This window comes from Phyllostomus hastatus, unplaced genomic scaffold (genome assembly GCF_019186645.2).
Source record: "Phyllostomus hastatus isolate PE091 unplaced genomic scaffold, TTU_PhHast_1.1 phas_scaffold_397, whole genome shotgun sequence".
NCBI lineage: Eukaryota > Metazoa > Chordata > Mammalia > Chiroptera > Phyllostomidae > Phyllostomus > Phyllostomus hastatus.
In genome coordinates this window covers 6,434,115-6,458,498 of record NW_025334029.1, presented here as the reverse complement: position 1 = coordinate 6,458,498, position 24,384 = coordinate 6,434,115, and the positions used below count along the sequence as shown (strand labels likewise).

General features: G+C 36.2%; 1 protein-coding gene across 4 annotated transcripts in view; it reads left to right on the top strand.

The window, feature by feature from the left end:
- The window catches only part of GABRA3 (gamma-aminobutyric acid type A receptor subunit alpha3), a 354,529-nt gene that overhangs the window by 264,082 nt on the left and 66,063 nt on the right, over positions 1-24,384 (top strand). For all 4 annotated transcript variants that reach the window (XM_045820553.1, XM_045820551.1, XM_045820552.1 and 1 more), the window contains one exon: positions 17,299-17,442. In XM_045820553.1, the coding sequence (XP_045676509.1) occupies positions 17,299-17,442 (144 nt within the window). The remainder of the gene's footprint in view (positions 1-17,298; positions 17,443-24,384) is intronic.

Here is a 24,384-nt window from a genome sequence, read left to right as displayed (position 1 = left end):
AAAATATTTGCATTGCCTATAAATGACAAATGACTCAAATTCATAATTATTAAGATCCCATACAAACCTATGAGTAGTAGTCAAAAACCTCAAAAGGTCAAAGTGTTGAACAGACACCTTATAAAACATGGTTTCCCAGTTACACACACATAAAAAGTGATCAGTTGCATTAGCCAGCAGGGAAATATAAATTAAAATCCAGTAGGTACCACTCCACACCCAATAGAATGACCAAAATGAAAAGAAGAGAGAATCCAAGATCGTGTTAGAGTAGCTGGCAGCTCCATCCATTTGCTGCCAGACCTGGACCGGACTTCCAGTCAAAACACAGAGCAGAGTGTAAGAATGTCTGTGAGTGAGCACATATGCACACCAGAGCACAGGGAGTGTGTGGCAGTGGGCAAGAACTGGCCCACCTACAGGGTACCCAGGAGCCGGTGGGCTGGGATTTGTGAGTGGAGCCACCACAGCTGCCCAGCCCAGCCCTGCACTTCTGGATGCACAGAGTTGGGGTGTCAGTGGATCTGCTCAGTAGTTCAAAGCTTACTCAGGTGGAGACAGAAAGCCTGGGAGGTGAGGGTTCCAGAAACAGTGAGGCGGGAGCAGGCCCACCCAAAGCCGAATCTCTCTGGAGGAAGTGGAGCCAGCACTCTGCCACTATCCTGTGTTTATATATATATAGCTGCAGGGCTCTTCCCAATGCCATTTGGGAAAGATCCAGAGAGAAACTTTAAAACTGTTTAGAGGCTCTGAAAGGCAGTGTCCATCCCTTACCATGAGAGACTGTGATTTTGGGGGAGGGGGAATGCATGGAGAACAGCCCCCCTCCCAGGGACTGGCACTACAGCATGGAGGCCACACAGAAACTCTTTAAAAAGGGAACTGAAGTGAGACCTGAGACTAGGAAGGAACCAGGGGCTCCCATGCCTGTGTACATGCCTATGCTTACTGGCACAGTGGATCTGCTAATGAAAAACTCAGAGGGACAGAGTCCACTGAAGGAATGTTAGGACCGGACTCAGCATGGCTTACAAACAGAGGGCTGTTCAGATTGGAGAAATCAGGCTGAAACTCCTGCAAGAGAGAGGCAGGCTCGTGGCTGGAAGGCAGGAGCTGAATGCCTGATATTTGCTACAGCCAGTCAGATCCCCTCCCAGACAGGCCAGTCCAGCCCCCACCTGTGGAAATACTCACTGTGCAGATCAGTGAGACCAGGCTCAGGAGTTCCCTGTTGAGTACATTTCCACAGGGAAAAGAAAAGGCTCTGTAGGGGCCCTTTGCCAGTCTCTATGAGCTACACAGTTCCTTAGGCCCTGATCTATGAAACCTAGCAGAGCTGAGATGGTAGAGACAGGCACAAAAAGGCACTATCTTCTCTTCTGCAAAGCTGTTTAATATTAATTTCTTATCCTTCAGGTTTGGGCCTAAAATGTCACCAGGTTTTATATTACAGTTTATTTCAAATCCCATATTTTGCTCTTCCCTTATATTTCATTTTACCTCCTTTCTTCCTCTTTGTATTTTTGTTTTAAATTCTATTTTCTCTCTTGTCACAACTTGTTTCTATTCAGCACTCTTACTATTTCTCTCCCTTCCAGCCTCTCACAATTACTTGTGGTTGTCATTAGTCATCTCACATTCTTTTTCCTGTTCTTAAAATACCCTTACTCTCTCTCCACCTTTACCAGGCTTCTCTTGTTGGTGGTGCATAAGGTAATTGTCACATTTTTTCAATATTATTTGTAGATAGTCACTATTTTTGAATATCAAATCTCATGTTGTACCGTTCCCCTCTCCTACTCCATTTTTTACTTTCTCCTGCTTTCTTCTTTTTCACTTTCAAGATTAATTTTTCCTTGTGTTAGCCTGGTTTTCATTCCTTACTCTTAGCATTCCTTCTTCCTCTATCCTTTCAGAATAACTTCTCTTTCCTCTAGACATCTCTTAAGCTCTTCTTTCTCCTTGTGGCCTCTTATTTCCCTTCCACCTATATAAATCTTAACTCATTGGCTGTCGATATCTCTGTGGTGGAGATCTTTCTGAAGTTAGGATCATATTACTTTAAATATATACTTATATATTTATATGTGCACATATTCATATTAACAATAAATATATTAATATTAATGTATACATATGTTTATATATTTGTTGTGGTAGTCATTCTTCTCTCACCAGATATAAACAAATATATATTTTTCTTTAAATTTTCGTTTTAACCTAATACTATAAACTCATTTCTTACTCCACTCCACCTTCCTTCCTCCCTTTTTTAGTTACCAAGTAAATTTTATTTTCTTTCCTGCTTTGCCTTGTCTCTATTCCCTACTTTTATTATTGCCCCTCCCTCTACACTTGCAAAATCTCTTTTCTTTCTGTTAGTCATCTAATATTCATTTTTCCTTACTTATACTAGTCTTAATCTCTTTACTCCTTTATTAGTATAGGTGCATTGGCTGCTGATAGTGTAATTGTGGGTGGGGGATATCATTACAGGTGTGGGTTGGTTTCTTGGGCTGCTTGGTTTTTGTTCTGGCAGCATCTGTACAACCATATACAAGACATGGAGAGTGGCTGACTCTCCAAACTATAAGAGACAGGAGGAAGTGAAAAATACAATATCTGAAATGAAGAACACAGTAGAAGGAATTAAAAGCAGGTTAGATGAAGCAGAGGATTGACAGCGAGCTGGAGGATGAGGTAGGAAAAAATTCCCTAACAGAGCAACAAAATGAAAAAGACTGAAAAAGAAAAAAAAGGGGTTTAAGAGAGCTGCAGGACAACATGAAATGTAATAATATCCATATAACAGGGCTTCCAGAAGGACAAGAAGAGGAGTAAGGGATAGAAAACCTTTTTGAAAAAATAATGGTGGAAAATTTCCCTAACCCGGTGAGAGAAAAAGTCACACAAATCTAGGAAGCACAGAAGGTCTCAATTAAGATGAACCCAAACAGACCCACACCAAGACACATCATAATTAAAATGGCAAAATTCAAACAAAGAAAGAATATCAAAGGCAGCAAGGAGAAACAGATACATAGGAGCTCTCATTAGGCTAGCAGTTGATTTCTCAAAAGAAACAGAAAAAGGACAGAAAGGAATGGCAAGAAATATTCCAAATAATGCAAAGCCAAGGCCAGCAACCAAGACTACTCTACCTAGCAAGGTTCTCAAGGTTTAAAACGGAAGGTGAAATAAGGAGTTTCCCAGATAAAACAAGGCTAAAAGAATACACCTCCACCAAACCAGCATTGCAAGATATGCCAAAGGGACTGCTTTAAGAAGATGAAGAGAAAAAGTGAGAGACAGAGAGGAACACAAGTACAAAGGGGAGAAATGGCAATGAATAAGTATTTATTAATAATAACCTTCAATGTAAATGGGTTAAATGCTCTAATCAAAAGAGATAGGGTAGCTGAATGGATAAGAAAACATGTCCCACATATATGCTGCTTACAAGAGACCCACCTCACAACAAAAGACCTGCACAGACTGAAAGTGAAGGATTGGAGAAAAATTTTCCAAGATGGACAGGAGGAAAAAACCTAGCATAGCAATACTTGTATCAGACAAAATAGATTTCAAAAAAAAGGCCATAGAGACAGAGAAGGTCACTTTAGAATACTGAAAGAAGAAATTCATCAAGAAGACATACATGTCCTGGTTAGTGTAGCTCAGTGGATTGAGTGTTGGCCTGAGAACTGAAAGTTTGCCAGTTGGATTTCTATTCAGGGCACATGCCTGGGTTGTGGGCCAGGCCTCCAGTTGGGGACAGGCAAGAGGCAACTGATTGATGCAGCTTTCACACATCAATGTTTCTCTCCCCGTCTTTCTCTCTCTTTTCCCCTCTCTCTAAAATAAATAAATAAAATATTTTAAAAATCAACTTTAAAAAAGACATAAATATTGTAAACACATATGTACCCCAAAAGAGCACCCAAATATGTAAGGAAAATTGTGGAGGACTTCAAGAAAGACATAGACAGGAACAGACTTATAGTAGGGGAATTCCACACCCCACTGTCAACAATGGACAGATCTTCCAAACAAAGAATCAACAAGGAAATTGTGGCCCTTAACAACACCATAGATCAAATGGACTTAACTCTTATATAAAAAACTTTCACCCAAAGAAAAACAATATACATTCTTTTGAAATGCACATGGAACATTGTCAAAGATAGATTATGTGATTGGACACAAAACAAGCCTCAACAAGTTCAAGAAAATTCAGATCATATCAAGCATTTTCTTGAATCACAATGGCTTGAAACTAGAAACCAAGCTACAGGAAAAAACTTGAAAACTGTCAAATTCATGGAGATTGAATATCATGTTACTAAATAGTGAATCGGTTAACAATGGGATAAAGGAAGAAATTAAAACGTTTCTGGAAACAAATGAAAATAAACACACAACAGCCCAAAACCTATGGGACACAGTGAAGGTAATCCTGAGAGGGAAGTTCACAGCCATACAGGCCTACATAAAAAGGATAGAAAATTGTAAAATAACTACCCAACCCTACAACTCCAAGAAGTAGAGGAACAACAACAAACAAAACCCAAAGCGAGTAGAAGGATGGAAATAACCAAAATCAGAGCAGAATAAAATGAGATAGAGACTAAAAGAACAATTAAAAGGGTCAATAAACCCAGGAGCTGTTCTTTGAAGAGATAAACACACCCACAAGCTTTAACCAGATTCGCTAAGAAGAGAGAGGACCCAAGTAACGAAAATCATAAATGAAAGAAGAGAAATTACAACCAATATCACAGAAATACAAAGGATTGTCAGAAATTAATATGAACAACTATATACCAAGAAATTTGACACTCAGGGGAAATGGACAAATTACTAGAAACATGTAATCTTCCAAAACTTAAGAAGAAGCAAAACACCTGAAAAGATTGATAATAACTAGTGAAGTTGAAGCAGTAATAAAACAAACAAACAAACAAACAAACAAGCAAAAACAAAAACAAAAAAAACCCCTCCTAGCACACAAAAGCTCTGGACCGATGGCTTCACTGGAATTTTACTAAACATTTAGGGAAAAGCTAACTCCTATATTTCTCAAACTATTCCAAAAAATTCAAGAAGAGGGAAGACTCCCTAAGTTTGTTTACGAGACCAGTATTATCCTAATCCCAAAAATTAGATAAAGATACAACAAAGAAATAAAACTACAGGCCAACATTGCTGATAAACATAGATACTAAAATCCTCAGCAAAATATTGGGAAACCAGATTCAACAACACATTAAAAATATCATATACCATGATCAATTGGGATTTATCTCAGGGATGCAAGGATGGTACAATATTTGCAAATCAATAAATGTAAAGCATCATATAAACAGAAGGAAAAACAGAAATCACATGACTGTATCAATAGATGCTGAAAAAGCATTTGATAAAGCATAGCACCCATTTATGATAAAAACACTCAGCAACATGGGAGTAGAGAGAGCATACCTCAACATAATAAAGGCCATATACGAGAAGCCAACATCATAGTCAAATGGAAACTACTAAAATCTTTCCCACTATGATCAGGCAGAAGAGAAGGGTGTTCACTTTCACCAGTTCTATTCAACATAGTATTGGAAATTCTAGCCACAGTGATCAGACAAGTAAAAGAAATAAAAGGCACCCAAATTGTAAAGGAGGAAGTGAAACTGTCATTGTTTGCAGATGACATGATGGGCTACATAGAAAACCCTATAGACTCTGCCAAAAAACTATTTGACCTAATAAGTGAATTTGGTAAAGTGGTGGGATACATGTACCTAGCAATAAACTTAATCAAGGAGGTAAAAGACCTGTACTCAGAAAACTATACAACACTTAAGAAAGAAGTTAAGGAAGACACAAATAAATGGAAGCATATACTGTGTTCATGGATTGGAAGAATTAACATCATTAATTTGTCTGTACTGCCCAAAGGAATCTATAGATTCAAGATAATCCCTATTAAAATACCAATGACATATTTCACAGATATACAACAAATATTTCAAAAATTTATATGGGACCATAAATGACCTCAAAAAGCCTCAGCAATTTTGAGGAAGAAGAACAAAGTAGGATGGATCACAATACCTGATTATTAAACTATATTACATGGCCATTATAATCGAAAGAGTCTGGCACTGGCATTAAGAACAGATACATAGATCAATGGAACAGAATAGAGAGCCCAGAAATAAACCCATGTCTCTACGGTCAATTAATATTTGATAAAGGGGGCCAATAGCATAAAATGGAGTAAAATAGCCTCTTCAATAAATGGTGTAAGGAGATCTGGACAGCTACATGCAAGAAAATGAAACTAGACCATCAATTTACACCATACACAAAGATAAACTCAAGATGGATAAAAGACAAAATAAGTTGTGATGCCATAAAAGTCCTAGAGGAAAACATAGGCAGGTAAATTGCAGATACCCCACGTAGCAATATTTTCACTGATATGTCCTCTAGGGCAAGGTAGGTAAAAGAAAGAATAAAATTAAAAAGCTTCTGCATGGCTAAAGAAAACATCAAGAAAATAAAAAGGGACCAACCATATGGGAAAACATATTTACCAATGATACCGTGACAAGGGTCTGATCTCCAAAATATATAAAGAACTCCTACAACTCCACACCAGGAAGACAAATAATCTAATTAAAAAATGGGCAAGGGACCCAAACAGACACTTCTCCCAGAAGGACATACAGAGGGCCCAGAGACTTATGAAAGGATGCCCAGCATCAGTAGCCATCAGAGATGCAAATTAAAACCACAATGAGATATCACTTCACACCAGTGAAAATGGACATTGTGCTGGAAACAGCCTAAGTTGCCTTCAGTAAATGAATGAATCAAAAAACTGTGGTACGTTTACACAATGGAATATTACATAGCATAAAAAAGAAGGAGCTCCTACCCTTTGTGACAGCATGGATGGAACTGGAGAGTATTATGCTAGGTGAAATAAGCCATCAGCAAAAGACAAATACCATATATACCATATGATCTCACCTATAAGTGGAACCTAATGAACAAGACAAGCAAGCAAAATAGAGCCAGAGACATGGAAATAAGGAACAAACTGACAGTGCCTAATGGGGAGGGGGGAGGGGCATTAAGGGTGAAAGACTGGGAAGAATGTAGTCGAGGAACATGTATAAAGGGCCCATGGTCATGGACAACAGGGTAGGTTTACTGTAGAAGTGGATGAGCTACAGGGGAATAATTGGAACAACTTTAATTGAAAAACAATAAAGTAAAATAAAATAAAAAACAATTACAAAGGAAAATAAGCCCTGGCTGTTGTGGCTCAGTTGATTGAGCACTGGCCTGCGAATCAAAGGGTTGCCAGTTCGATTCCCAGTCAGGGCACATACCTGGGTGTAGGCCAGATCATATCCCCAGTATGGGTCGTGTGAGGGGCAACCACACATTGATGTTTCCCTTTCTCTCTTTCTCCCTCCCTCTGTCTAAAATAAATAAATAAAATCTTTAAAATAAATAAATAAAGAAAGAAAGAAAGAAAGAAAGAAAGAAAATAGGATCAAAGTACAAACAAGAAAAATAGTAAAATAAAATAAAATGAAAAAGGAAAATAATGTCAGTGAGGATGTGGGACAGAACTATACTTTCATGTGCTGCTGATAGGAATGTAAATTTTTACAGAGATTTTGGGAAATTGTTCTTACCTACTACTGCTGAACATACACTTATCATATAAGCTAGCATGTCTAGTCTTGAGTATATTTCCAAACATAAATCAGTGTTTTTTAAATTGAATCTTTATTGTATTTTTCCATAACCATTTAGTCCCCTTTACTCCCTCCCCTCAACATGCCTACCAATAAGCAAATAAATGAGTATTTGTAGCAGAACTAATGTTGGTAGACTCAAACTGGAAACTACCCTGATGTTCATCAGAGTGAATAAAAAATTGATGACATATTTACAAAATAGAATGGTATCAACAATAAGTATATTACACTAGTGAACATGAATGAGATCACAGATTTAATGTTGAGCAAAAGCCAGACACAAAGTATATATAACACGTGATTCTATTTATACCATATACAAAAACAGTCAAAATGAATCTGTGGTGTTAGAAGTCTTTAATATTTTACCTATCATTGCTATTGATGGTATTTCCAAATTCTTGACATATTAAACTGTGGGATTCAAGAACAAGATTTGTAATTCCTAGGAATTTTATAAGTTAAATGTTATTCATAAAACACCACAACCTTCTTAATGGTCTTTAGTCATTATTATGTATATCCAACATTTTAAATTGAGTTTATTGAGATGACATTTGTTCACAAAACCATACAGGTTTCAAGCGTAAAACTCAATGAAACATTATCTTCACACTGCATCATGTGTCTGTTGTCTCCATTTACCCCCCCTCTGCTGTCCTCCACCTCCCACTATCACCTTTTCCTCTGGCTATCACCATATTGTTGTCTGTATCCACGTGTGTATATATCTATATATATCCCTTCATTTAATCCCTTCGCTTTTTAAAAAATAAGAGAGAGTAAGTTTAGAAGTACAGTGAAGACCACTAGTGTATAGAAGATACACAAACACTGGAAAACACCAGCAAATTTTATTGGATAGTATTTGAATAAATACATTTATATCATTTTGCTAGGTAAATAGCACTATACTGCATTAAAAGTCAGAATTGCACATTTGAGGCTTTATTTTGCTTCTCAAACTTGTTATTTCTTAAAAGAACACTCACAAGGTTTTTATATTGTATACTATGCATATAAACTTATTAATGTATAATTTTTAAGAATGACTCACTATTAGCAGCATACAAGGCCACAAGCATAAACTTATAATAAGCAAAATCAACTGATCAGAGTTCTGTTCTGATACCTAGAAATTTCAAAACTTTTTACTCAATGTGCTGTCGTTTCCTGCTTTTGATTCAATGTGCCATCATTTCCTGCTTTTTACTGACATTAGTAGATTCCTTTAAATTAATATTGTTTCTATGTCTTATTATTAAGCTTTAATTCTTATGGTAAAGTGGTAATGCTTTTTCATTTTTTGATTTCTGAACTTTTTTTTCTCAGTATTTAATATTCAGGAAAATATATAAATTTCCTGGTAAATTCCAGGAAGGAATTTCCACATAGAAACAAGTCAGGATAGTGGTTACCCTTGGTGGTGATTATGCTTGATAAGGGACATAAATAGTGCTCTGGGTGTTGATGATATGGGATGTAGGTGTGGTGTTTGGAAAAGATATCTGGACTGGAGATTTAATTTAGGTGTCATCCATATAGACAGTATTCAAAGCCATAGGCTGGAGATCACTAGGAAATACTGTATATAGATGAGAATATCAAGGACTGTTTCCTGAGTCATTATAACATTTAGATGCTACAGAGAAGAGGATAGTAACTCATTATACTGAAGGACAGGACAGATGAGTTATGAGGAAATTCAAGAGAACTTGTTGTCCTAGAAGACAAAGTGTGTCAGGAAGGAGAAAATGATTTAAATTCCTAAGTGTGCAGTTAAAATGAACCTTAAAAAATCTCTAGTGAGAAAGAAATTATGGAAGGTGCAGGAATAACTTCTAAAAATTCACTCCTCCATAAATTGTCAAAATAAACTTTCTTCAAACTTTAACCAAAGGTTCATAACATTCTAAGGAGCATTAAAGAAATGAAACCTTATATTCAGTTAAGACCAGTGAGTCCTAATCTCATCCTCTTCTTTACCACTCTATAGAAGTCTTGAATATTTTGTAATGATAAAATGGTCAATCCATCAGGAAGATATAACAATTGCAAAGATACATATGCACCTAACCACAGAACCACAAAATACATGAAGCAAAACTAACAGAGTTGAAGGGAGAAATAGATAAGTTAACAATAATAGCTGAAGATATCTATATTCCACTTTAAATAAAACAACTAGACATAACATCAGCATAGAAATAGAAGATATGAATAACATTGTAAACCAGCAATCTGCAACCTTTTTAATCTCATGGCACATATAAAGTAATTACTTAAATTCTGCAGCATACCAAAAAATATATTTTTCACTGATCTGACAAAAAAATAAGTACAATTTTAATTGATTCACATGGAACAGTTGTTGCTGTGTTGGCTGTTGTCATTTTTTATTTGACAAACCAAGGGAAAAGAGGACAGTGTCCATGACTAAATAGTCAGGTATTCCTGTTTTAAAAATTCTTGTGGCTCAATGGTTGAAAACCACTGCCATAAATCGTGTCTAACAGACATTTATTTATGCTGAACTCTACCAAACAACATCAGAAGGCACAGTATTCTCAAATGCACATGGAACATTTTCTGGGGTAGATGATAAACTGAGACTCAGTAAGTTTGAAAGTACTGAAACCATACAAAGTTTCTTATCTGACCTCAATTGAATGATATTGGAAAACAATTAACGGAAGATAATTTGGGAAATTCACAAACATGTTTACTTCTAAGTAACAATGGATCAAAGAAGAAATTACAAGAGAAATTAGAAAATATTTGGAAGTAAATGAAAATCATGAACTATATACCAAAATTTATGGAATTCATCAGTTTAAAGCAGTGTTTAGAGGGAAATTTATAACTGTAAAGCATATATTAAAAGGAAGAAAGACCTAAAATCAATAGCCTGAACTTCTACCTTAAGAAAGTAGAAAATAGGAGCAAACCAAACTCAGAACAAGAAGGAAGAAAATAATAAATATTGGAGTGAAATTAAATGAAATAGAGAATAGAAAAATCATTAAAGAACATTAAAGAATCTAAAAGTTGGTGATTTTAAAAGATTAAAAAAAATAACAAAACTGATAAGCCTTTAACTAGACAGACCAGGAAAATACAAAGAGAGAGGAATAAAATTACTGATATCATAAAAAGGGCAATATTGCTATTGACCTTACATAAATAAATAGAATTATATAGAAATACTATGAGCAGCTGTATACAAACAAATTAGATAGTCCAGAAGAAATACAAAATGTGTCTCAAATTTCCTTGAGACACATAAACTACTAAAATTTAGGAATAAATAGAAATTTCAGTAGACCTAAATTAGTAATATAATAACTTACCACATAGAAAAGCCCAGACCCAAATAGCTTCACCATTGAATTCTACCAAGTATTTAAAAAAGAATTAATACTAAATCTTCAGAAAGTTTTGCCAAATATAGAAGAGGAAATAACATTTCTTAATTAATTCAATTAGATCACTAGTACTCAGGTACCAAAACCAAAAATCACAAGAAAATCACAGACAATATCAAGCAATTTATAAATGGATTATACACTATCTTTAAGTGAAATTTATTCTAGGAATATAAACTTGGCTTAACATCCAAAAGTTAGTGAATGTAGCTTTAAGCTGTGGTAATATCTCAGCCAATGAGCTTCATCTGAAGTGTGAATATTGCTATCTGAAAACTTTCTTCCAAAATGAGTAAATGTAATATACCATATTAATAGAATGAAGACAAAAAATACATTATCATCTTAATAGATGTGAATATATATATATAGTCCATGCTAGAAATCCAAAAATTTGTCCTGAGGTACCATTAACTAATGCCTATAACATCTCCTGTCACCTTGGATAATTTAAAGTCCCGAGAATTATCAATTTATTAGTTATAAACCTGTATAGCATCTGTTTCCATTTGTTTTCTTTTTTTAAATTTAATCTTTATTGTTTTTTTTCCACTACCATTTAGTCCTCTTATACCCCAGCAATGACCACACTGTTGTCCATGTCCATGAGTCCTTTTTCCTTTTTGCTCAGTCCCTCCACAGCCTAACCTCACCCACCCCCACTAGCTGTCATCTGCTAGCCATCTGTGAGTCTATCTCTGTTTTGCTTGTTAGTTCAGTTTGTTCACAAATTCCACATATGAGTAAAACCATATGGCATTTGTCTTTCTCTGACAGGCTTATTTCACTTAGCATAATGTTCTCCAGGTCCATCCATACTATTGCAAAGGGTGAAATTTTCTTCTTTTTTATGGCCAAGTAGTATTCCATCATGTAAATGTCCCATAATTGTTTTATCAACTCATCTACTGATGGACACTTGGGCCGCTTCCATATCTTGGTGACTGTAAATAAGGTTGCAATGAACATAGCAGTTTTATATGCCAACCTTAGGCTGTAGTTGTTAGGTTCATAATACCCTTGTATTTTTACTGAGTATGTTCAATTTAAACTGATTATTTTTTTCTATAAAATCTTTTGTGTTCCCTGTCTTGATTTAGATTCTGTATTTTGGTTGTTACTTACCTCCTCAACCTCATCTCATACTTCTTTCCCTTTATGTTGGCCTTCTTCCAGTCCTGGAACACTTCAGGATCTTTTCTGCTTAGAAACCTTTTTGTATGTGGTGGAGTTTTTTGTTTGTTTGTTTGCTTTTTACCTGAAATATTCTCCATTGAGCTCTGGGTCTTTTTCTTTTTTAATGTCTCAACTTAAAAGCTACTCCATCAAAGAAGTCTTTTCTGATCACTGTGTTTAGTGAAACCCCTCCCCACCTCATAAACTTTCATTTTTTGTAGCACATATTCGTGTCTGAAATTACCTTCCTTATTTATTTATTTTCTTTCTTTCTCCAATAGGCTATTAGCTCAATGAAGGGATGTGCCCTCAAATATCTTATGACCTCTGTACCTTAACTAGCAAAAATAATTGTCTTATATTAATATTTGTTGTATGAGTAACTGGCTGAATCACACAAGTAAGCAAATAAACTGTGACAATATGGGTTCAGAGGGAATGCTTTTTCATGATGCTATATGGCAGGATTATTTCTTACTTCCTATTTTCCTGGAGACTGACACATACCAAGGCTCAAGTAACAGAAGGAGGCATTTGGCAAATCAACAAAGGTAATGACATGCTTGTGCCATCATAGCCCATACAATATACAGGGTTAGGCACAAATAATGCCCCTTTTTATTATAAAATATTTTATTTCAAAATCATAAGCCTGTAATTCTGTAATATAACAATATCACACTCAAGTACACCATATGACATTTTAGGTGAAATGTTCAAAGTAAAAATATAAATTATTATATCCATATTATTACCCTACCAATCACACTCAAGCAGGTCTTACTTCTGCTAGACCCTGCATATTGAGGGGACCATTCTGGGAGTGCAGTAGTTTTTATGGTTTGGTAGATATCCTTTCTGAAGTATCAACCCCACCCACTCTATCTCTGTTCCTCCATGAAAATACAATGATTGGAACTGAGAAGAAGAAGAAGAAGAAGGACTCTACGGGAGATAAGCTGAGGGGGTTAATGGAACCCAAAGGGGTATGGGGGGAAGGAAAGAAGAAAAAGAAAGCCTGAAAGAAAATAGTTCTGTTCCCAGGTGGGTGAATGAATTCCATCATTTATCTACTCACAAAAGCTACACTCTCAGGGTCATCTAGAATCCTTTCTTAAACTTCCTCCTTTCCTTAACTATCAGTTATAATCTGTTCTACCTCTGAAATTTCCTCTTTGACCCACCCAATTCAGTCCACTGTCTGCTACTATTATTATGCTCTAAGAGTCACTTACTCCAAACATTGTGATGGCCTTTTGACTGTTGTCTTGGCTACAGTTCTACTTTTTCCAACTAGTCATCCGTACTGCAGCTACAGTGAGCCTTCCAAACATATATCACCTCTCTACTTTAATCGGGTCACAATCCCTTATTTCTTAGTGTGGGATATTAGGATATGTTATAATATTACCTCAACTTTTCTCTAGCCTCTAAGTCCAGGGATACAATGGATTCCCTAAAACTCCTTGTTTTCATATGCTTTTTGCCTTTGCTGTGCTGTTCTTTTGCTAGGAACATCCTTTCAGGTACAAAAAGTGGCCTCATCCAGTATCTACTTTATAAATCCTTCTCTAAAACCCAGCTTGGAGCAGAAGGTTTAGTGTCCTCCTCCGGTTCCTTTAAACACTTTTTTTCCCCTCTAGTGTGTATACATTTCATGTTCAGGCTTGTACTATGATTATTATAAGCTCTGTCTCCCCCAGTAGATTGTGGGTACCCTGATGGCCATTATGGTGCCTTATTAACCATTGTTTATCGGTATAGGATGAGATTGTGAGAAGGCAATCAAGTAGTTTTCAACTTAAAAAATTATTTCTCTATTTTCTTTGTCTTCCATTATTTATGTCTTTGCTGGTTTGACCCCCATCATAGGAGAAGAGAATATTCTTCCTCCATAATTCCCTCTGTTACTGTATATTGCCAAATAAATTAAAATGTTGCTTTTAGTGTTAAGCAAGTTGCCACTCTGCGCCCAGTGAAATTTCTAAGGTACTGGCAGCTTCAGAATTTATTGTCAAATCTATACTAGGACATGTTTGGCTTTTGGGGCTAACACTCAGGATTGTCTGCTCAAGATACTTTGATTAAGTTGAGATCAACCAAGAAATTCCTTTTTTCCCCTTAGGGGTAGAAAACATCTTCTGTACTCTACCCTTTCTCTGAGCAAACCTGCTCTAGTTTTTATATTTTCAAACTCTTAGGTATATTGTGCAGAACATTGCCTTGTCCTTTAAACATAGGGAGTTACAAGCACTTACATAGCAAAAATAAGAAGACATGAACAGGTGATTCTCTGAAGTAGTGGAACCCAAGCACATACAAGGGGGGACTCCCCCAAACAGAATTTATTTATTAAAATTGTGTATTTATTCTCACATGTTTAAACTTCAGTCACCTTTAAAGTACTCTCCATTTGATGCAATACTCCTATTGAGACTTTTTTCCACCACTCAACACAGATTTAAACTCATTGATTTTGATGCCTTTTAGTGCTTCTGCTGTTTCTTATTTTACCTGTTCCACAGTGGCAAAATGTTTCCCTCTGAGGACTTTCTTCACCCAGGCAAACAAAAAAAAGTTGCACAAGGTGAGATCAGGTGAATAGGGAGGGTGGGGCACAGGAGTCATGCTGTTTTGGGTCAAAAACTGCTGAACACTCAGCACAGTGTGGACAGGTGCACTCATAAATCACCCATCATGAACTGGGCAAACACATTAAAAGAGTCTTCAAAAAAATTCACTGAAGCCAAACATAGCCTCTTATAACAATACCAGTTGGTACACTGCTGCAAATGTGTTCCTAGAACACTCATGTAGTGGGGAAAGCCTATACTACAAGGGGCCTATCCTCCAGAAGATAATTTGGGGGGTTTTGGGGGTCCCTCATGTATACTAAAGATGGAAGGCACTGGGGAAAATGATAGGATATGAAATCACATTTCACCAATGGGCTTGTTATGGTCTTCACTTAATAGTCTTAGAATCAATTTTGAGTAAGAGCATGAGAAGAGTTTTGAGTAAAATTGTCTTATTGGTGATAGTAGTTTAAAGATCTACAATTCCAGTTAGGAGCCCTAGATACCGCAGAGGCAGCAGAGGATGCTTTGTTTCCAAGGTTGAATCACAAAATACCATAGCCATCTAAAGGAGAATGTCTCTAGACCACTGGATGCACATTGGTGGTTTGCAGATGTGATTTACTTGACATATGCAGTGTTTGTAACTTTTAAAATTATTTGCCAATATTTAAAATTTGAGAAATGTTATATAAAATTCCAGATTTGTTTATTTATTATGTTTATTGTTTATTTGTTTATTAAAACTGAAAGTTCAATAAGTTCTGTTTTTGAATACATGCAGTAAGTGTGCTACTGGGAAATGCAGTGATGCATTAAGCAACAAACCTTCCCATGAATCAAAATATTTTATAGATGATAGACTTATTAAAATTGTATTAATCACAGCAGAAATTTTATGTTGAACTAGAAATATTTCTGTCAGTGTATTGAAGAAATAACTGAAACCAAACAGGGCATATTATGTGGAAAATTTAGATTTCATGGGTCATTTTCTTTTGTAGGTTATGAGAATGCAAATATAAAACTACCATAGAGTTCTTTATATATATAATGATATATATAAATCATATATATATATTTTATGATTGTAATGAGGATTTTTATGCGAATGAAGACTTTTTTGGCATATTTCCCATTATAAGCACATTAGGAAATTGTTTACTTTGATATATTAAAAAAAGTCCAAAGAAGTGTAATATAAACATATCACAATTAGTATGTGTGAGTAAGGGTTAATGTCAGATATTATGAAATATATATCCAAGTTGCAATGTTTTGTAGGGACACAGAGTTTATATTTGTTCATTGGTAAATTCACTAGGAATTATTCACTTTGTGGTAAAATGTTTAGATAGAGCATATTATGGACATAACAGATGCCACCATGAGGTGGAAATCCTCCACTGACTTTAACAACAGTCCAAAACATGGATAAAATGGGTGAACAGTATGTTAGTCAACTTGCCTTTATGAGCCTAGGTGCCAGAGGTAGGGCCAGATGCTCATCTTAAGTATAAAACACATAGTGCAAAGAGTCAATCCACGTCTGGAAAGAATAGGAGTCTCTCTTTTCCTTTGAGATACTAAAATCAAATAGCTTCACCCCTCATCCCCAATCCATTCCCCTTACCCACACACCTATTAAAAGTAACCTGTACTAAATTCTTTACTTGACATTGGAATGCTTAATGCAAGACCTGACATTAATAACCTGGTGCAGAAAAAAAAGGTAGCAGGTTTATGTTTTGCAAATCAGAGTGGTAATGTGTTTTAAAAGAAAATAATAATTATTAATTATTGCTATTCCAATTTCAAAATTTCTATGTTTTTAATTTAAAATATTCCTAGTATAGGAAAAGAAAAATAGTTTTTCTTTATCTCATATGGTTACCCTATAATTAATTAAAGAAAAATTATTACATTTCTGACAGTTAATTTTTCTTACAACTAGACTGATTTACTCATTTAAGGTATTTCTCTAGTTCCTATAGGTATTTAAATTTGTGATAACTACATTAGATAATATTTTATCCATCCCTCCCCTTGTCCCTACTCTCTACACTCTAAAAGAAGGAAAAGTTTAACAATTTATTGATAGTCCAAAAGACTGTGAGTCATTGAAGGAAGAGACCACTTTGGTACTTTCTGTAATAATCTATAGTAGTTATGCAATGATTGTTTATTAGATGGATGGATAAATGTACTTCAGTTGAAGAGAGAGCACCTACCCAAAAAAACTCTTTTGGGATGGGAATTATATTTCAATCTCATGCACATTTAGTATCAAGGATAATCATTTTTCTTTCCCTTCAACTTCTCCTTCTTGACTCTTTTCTGCCTTAGATGCATATACAACAGCTGAAGTGGTTTATTCCTGGACTCTTGGGAAGAACAAATCTGTGGAAGTAGCACAGGATGGCTCTCGCCTAAATCAGTATGACTTGCTGGGCCATGTTGTTGGAACAGAGATCATCCGCTCTAGTACAGGTATTTATTTTATTTAACAAACATTTTTGTAACCTGTACCATATATCAGTCACTATTCTAAGTGTTTATAATAATTTATGTAATCCTCAAAATAGATTTATAAAGAAACTGAGGCATAGAGATATTCAGTAGCGTATCCCACGGCAAAGTTATGTAATGTCAGAGCCAAGATCTGAATCTGTGCAGGTTGGCTCCCAAGCCAATGCTTTCAACCACCATGCCCTGCTGGATTTTGGAGAGTGGATTAAAAGGTCAAAGAAATTAGGACTTAACTGTAGCAGAAGAGAAGGCAGATGGAATGGATCCTAAAGGTTTCATAAAGACATTTGCTTAACTCCACCAATGCTGAGGTGACAAGTTATTAACACCAAGAGAATCCAGGTACACATCCAGGAGGTCCAGGGATGAGCCATGAATTCTTTTATTTTTAAAAGATGTTATTTATTTAATTTTAGATAAAGGGGAAGGGAGGGAGGAGGGGAGGGAAAGAAACATCAGTGTGAAAGAGAAACATCGATCAGCTGCTTCTCACACATGTCCCACAGGGAATGAACTTGCCACCCAGATATGTGCCCAACCAAGAACTAAACTGGCAACTTTTGACTTTGCAGGGTGATGCCCAACCAACCAAGCCCACTGGTCAGGCCTGTAATATTTTCTTAAATAAACCACCCATCTCTGAAACAATTCTGTCTGGCAAAGCTTGCCATGTCCAATCAATGGCTCACCCCTGGATATTGATTAATAGAACATAGGAACATGTTCTGTAGCCTTAAATTCCTATTTAGAAACTGAATATCTATTTAGAAACTGAAAATATTCAGGGGCCTGAGGAAGGAGAAATCCTCATTCCTGACTAACCTTAGGGTATTTGGAAAAATGAAGTATATCTTGGGGCCCACATATCCTACAGTATTTTTAACCATGGAGGGATAAGAGCTTTCAACATTTGTTACCATGTAAGATCTCTGAATCCACAATTATAAATGAATTAGGGTATTCTTGTCCTTTTATTTCATTATCTGGACACTGCTGTTCCCTCTCCTTGTGATGTTACAATATGTCATTTTGTCTATGTCATGTTCTCCTACCCCTGGACCAGAAGAGTTTACCTAAAAACATCAGTATTTGAAGTGGATTTAAAGGACAACAGGATTTAGAGATTTGGTATTTGGTATGGGGAAGGCTATACTTGAGAAAGGCAATACAACGGTGTCAAAAAGCTAGAGGTACATGAGAGCATGACCTGGTAGAGAAGCTGGAGAAGATAGAAAGTCTGGGGTCTCAGGTACGCGGGCTGCCCTCCTCAGAGAGGATTCTGGGGTCCCATGTGTGGAGTCAGTAGTGGCTGGACAAGGCTGAGTGGCCAGACAGACACTGTGCATATGGCTGGCCTGAGTCCAGTGTTCCCTCCTTCCAGCCAGTGCGAGTCAGCCACTGAGACCAAGTGCTTGACATTTTGGGAAGTGTACAGGTGCCAGTGGGGGTGTGCCTGGGCCACATGCACCCTGGCACTTTGCTCCAAGGAGCACTCTAAGCCATGGAGCACAGGGTCAGCAGGGCTACTGTGTGGCTGCGGCTCAGATTCTGGCCTCATCCTCCACCCTCTAGAAGTGTTGGAAATGTGGCCTGGGGCCAGCTGCCCAACCTCTCTGGGCTCCTTTGTTCATGGTGAAGCAGGGATGACAGTACACTACTGCTTGCTAGTTGCTGATGTGCTGCTCGGCTTGCATGTCCTGATCCCTGGACTGGACACCTGCTTTGTTAGCATGCTTGTGATGCACATCCTGGGGCCCCATGGAAAGGTAAGGCCAAGGCCCCCATCCTAGTACTTGGGTCTTCTTGTACCTTCACTGCCAATATCCAGGCTCAGAGCACCCCCTTCACCACAGTCTCCTTCTCCCTGGGAACAGTGCTAGATAGCCTGGGTGTGGGGAAGGGAGGGAGATGAGGTAAGGAGGTTGGTGGGGAAGATGTCTGAGGATGGGGAGTTGTCTTCACCTGCAAAGTGCATTCCTTCTGTCCTACTGTGCCCCTTGCGTTTGTGAGGGAAGCTAGCCTCCTGCTCCCTGGGGTGTTTCTGCATTGTGCTGCTGGGGCAGCTGCTGCTGTGACCTCCTGGCTGAGATCAGGCTGAGGTCAGACCCTAAACATACCATCTGGTGTCTCCTCACACTGAGCTTGTGAGCAGAGGACCTAGGCTCCTGGAAGAGGCCATGTGTGCCAGAGGCAAGGTTCTGCACAGTGTGGCACAGCACAGGAGGCCCCAACATGCCCAGGATATTGTCCTCCCCTTCCTCTTCCCACCCCTGGGATGTCTACCTAGTCAGAGGGAGATAATTCCCAGGGCCATTGTAATTGCATGCATGTACTCTCTTCACATCCAGTCCCTCCTTGGCATTTCTCGTCTAGTATCAGTTTAGCTATCCAAGTAGCCCCAGCTCCCCATTCATTTGCTTAAATGACTGTTTGTTTAGTCTTTATCATAACAGGCAATACACATTCATAAAATTAGAAATACAGAGAAGCAAAAAATAAAAATTAAAATATTATTTAATTCCACCATCTGGAAAAAATGGTAGAATCTTCTTAGAAGATTTTGGTACATTAATTGATTATTGGACTTTTTGGTTTATAACCCTTAAGAATGTTCCCCTGCAATTTTTACATAATTGGGACCATATTATTGATACTGTTTTATGCTATTTTTATTTAATTTTATATTGTAAGCATATTTCTTATTGATAAATGTACACATAAGTAAATAATATTTTTAATTGAGATATAATTGAAATAACACTATATTAGTTTCAGGTATACAACATGCTGATTGGATATTTGTATACATTGCCAAATGATTGCCATAGTAAGTCTAGTTAATATCCATCACCATATATAGTTACAAATTGTTTTTTTTTTTGTAATGATAACTTTTAGGATCTACACTCTTAGCAAATTTAAAATCAGCAATATGGCATTATTAACTACAGTTATCATGCTGTACATTACCCCAGAATTTATTTATTTTATAACTGGCAGTTTGTACCTTTAGACCTCCTTCACCCATTTCACCCACTTCCTCCCCCTCCCCACAAACACTCCTGTCTCTGACAACCACCAATCTCTTTGTATCTATGAGCTTGTGTTTGCGTGTCTGTGTTTTGTATTAGATTCCACATATAAGTGAGATTATATAATATTAGTGTTTCTCTGTATGACTTATTTTACTTAGTATAATTCTCTCAAGGTCCATCATGTCATCATAAATGGCAAGATTTTCTTCTCTTTATGGCTGAATAACATTCCATTGTATATATGTGCCACATCTTCTTTATCCATTTGTCTATCCATAGATACTTAGGTTGCTTCCATACCTTGGCTATTGTAAATAATGTTTCAGCATATATGGGAGTGCATATATCTTTTTGAGTTAGTGTTTTTTGTTTTCCTTGGATATATACCTGGAAGTAGAATTGCTGAATCATATGGTTGTTCTATTTTTAATTTTGGGAGGAACTCCCATATTGTTTTACATAGTGGCTGCACCAATTTATATTCCCATCAATGGTGCAGAAAAGTTCCCTTTTCCCCGCATCACCAATACTTGTTGTTTCTTGTTAGTTATAAATAGTAGTATTTTAATAATTAAGAGTAGACATACATTAATTATTACCTGTTTTAGTTTAAATTTAAAAAGAAAAGCCTCCTTCAAGGCTACAGCATTCTTGACAATGATGTGATAAGTGTTGTTATCACTGGGAAGTAATACTATTATGAAACTCAGTAAAATATTTGCATTTTAATGACCTCATATATGTGAATCATAACCCATTTAGCCAATTATTTACTATTATTTTCTGTGTTTTGATGTTAAATCAACACTGTGTAGACCTTTTTCCATATAGTATTTTGTTCCTGTGTAATTATCTGCCTAGGACAGAGACAGAATTATCAAGATAGTTATTTCAGAAAGTAGCCACATTTACAAAATTTTAGTACATATTGACAACTTGTCATTCTAAAAGGTTAAACATTTCACATTGCCATTATCAGTGTATAAGCATGCCCATTTCCCTTCATTGTTGGCAATGTATGTGTCACTGGTTGACTTATGTCCCTTCATATGTTGAAGTTCTGATCCTTAGTACCTCAAAATGTGACCTTATTTGAAAATAGGGTCATTGCAGATATAATCAGATTACATCTCAAATTATTTTATAAACATGATACAATATACATCAGTAAAAGGTAATTTAATATATGAAAATGTATTTGCACAATTCAATACTCTGTAAGAAGTACTGGGGAAGTTCTCTATGTTACTGTTCATTGGAAATATCTGCAGGGTATATTGTTGAGTGACAAGAAGCAAACCACAGAACACTGAAGAGTAGAGGGATATATGTTTATATACAGATAATATTTCTAGAAATTTATGCAAGAAACTGTTAATTGTAGTTAAAGGAAGGAGAAATGAGGTGGATGGTTTAGGGCAGCTATGAGAGGGAGATTTTGCTGTATACCATTTGATACTTTTTGATTTAGATACCATATAAGTATTATTACATCACACATATATATATTCTTTTTATGTCATAAGTTATGGATATTCCTTTCTGAATTCTGAATATGCTTCTCTATGTACATAATTGGGTGCAGCATATTAATGGGAAGCTGGGCCAGGGACAGACCTATAATTCATGGAAGTTCTATTTTGTATGAGTAGCTTTCTCAAATGCTGTCAGTCCTCAGTATGAAGTAATTCTAAGAGGGCTCCTGCTCTTTGCTCCAGTTTCAAACATGTTAAATAAATGAATAAAATTCCTCCAAATATGTGGCTAGTTGTTCACACCATCCCCTATTTCAGCACTGATTATATTTTCCCTCATTTGGAAAATTATTGCATTAATTTTCTAAGAGGAGAATTTGGATGTATGATCTTATTCTTCCACCTTTCCTAGAAATTTGACTATTTGTTAGAAAAAGTATATTACTGTCATTGTATATACTATTTCTTTAGACATGTAGCCTAGGTAAGTAAAGACAAAGCAGAAAATAAGAGAGTGAAAGAAACAAACAAGTCAGAGAGATGAGGATAAAAAGACTACAGAAGGTAAAAAGTTCAAAGAACACGGACAGTTGGAAAAATACTGAACATGAATTTAAGAAAATATATCCACTCACTTAGTATGAGTTAATTTGCCAAGCTCTTAAAGAAACCTCTTGTGTCTTTCACAGCCTTAGAAACTGGTTAAATTATGAATGTATTTACATTATATTCTCAAGTATTTCACACTTAACACAGATGGACCATAGTGGAATGTACTGTAAAGGTAGGAGAAAATTCCCCAAACCACTGAAAGGCTCATCCTTCATAATAAGACACACACACAGAGGCAGCAATAGAGGCAAGAAGAGGAGGAATAAATATGATTATCCCCTTTATGAAAATATGTATAGTTATTTAAAGCATTAATTTGATAAGCTGTTCTGTATTCCTGATCCATAGATAATAATTAGTGAATACATATACATTATATGTTTTATATTGTACTCTTGATATTTGTACCTTTGATATTGCATATTTTATATTGTACTCTTTATATTTCATATAGAACAGAGATGGTACTTAGTAATCTTAATAAGCTGAGACACAAGGGAACTTGGAAAAAAATCTTATCTGATCAAAGCTTCAGTACCCACTTGGAAGAGAAGAAGATGCAATGAGATACAAAATATCAGAGCTGTATTTAACAAAATCTATTCAGTTAATTGATGCAATGAATTTATTTGCTAAACTTTCTTAACATCTACTTGTAATTTCCCCCACAGAAAGTATCTAGGTTATGAATGTGTATGAATGTGCTAGAGTAGCTTTCCATTATCCCTTTGTCTATTCCATAGTGGACTCAGTCTGCAGTACCAGGTCACAAATGGGAAATCTTCCCAACTGAGTAAAAGGAGATGTTAAGGAGATGTTGTTATCACTAAGGAGAATTCTTTTTGTCTCTGTCCCACCTCCAACTTTATTAAGGTATAAGTGAAAAATAAAGTTGTATACATTTAAGGTTGACAGTGTGAATATAAATATAAATATAAATATAAATTCACAACAATCCAGCATCCATCATCTCACAACTATCTTTTATGTGTATGTGTGATGAGCACACTTAAGTTCTACTCTCAGAAAATTTTTAGTATATAATAAAGTATTATTAACCTTAGTCACTGTGCTGTACATTAGATTCCTAATATTTATTGATCTTAAAACTGAAAGTTTGTACTTTTTGGTCAACATCTCCCTACTTTCCTCTTAGCTCCTGGAAATCACTATTCTACTCTTTGTATGAATGCAACCTTTTAATTTTCCTTTCCTGTTTTTAAAAATATATTTTATTGATTATGCTATTACAGTTGTCCCATGTTTCCCTTTCACTCCTTTCTGCCTGCACACCCCCTCCCACCCACATTCGCCCCCTTTAGTTCATGTCCATGGGTCCTACATATGAGTTCTTTGGCTTCTACATTTCCTATACTATACTTACCCTCCTTCTGTCTATTTTACACCTATCATCTATGCTACTTATTTTCTGTACCTATTCCCCCTCCCTCCCTCTCCCCTGTTGATAACCTTCCATGTGATCTCCATTTCTTTGGGTCTGTTCCTGTTCTAGTTGTTTGCTTAGTTTGCCTTTGTTTTTGTTTTAGGTGTGGTTGTTAATAATTGTGAGTTTGCTGTAATTTTACTGTTCATATTTTTATGTTCTTTTTCTTAGATAAATCCCTTTAACATTTCATATAATAAGAGCTTGGTGATGATGAACTCCTTTAATTTGACCTTATCTGAGAAGCACTTTATCTGCCCTTCCATTCTAAATGAAAGCTTTACTGGATAGAGCAATCTTGGATGTAGGTCCTTACTTTTCATGACTTGGAATTCTT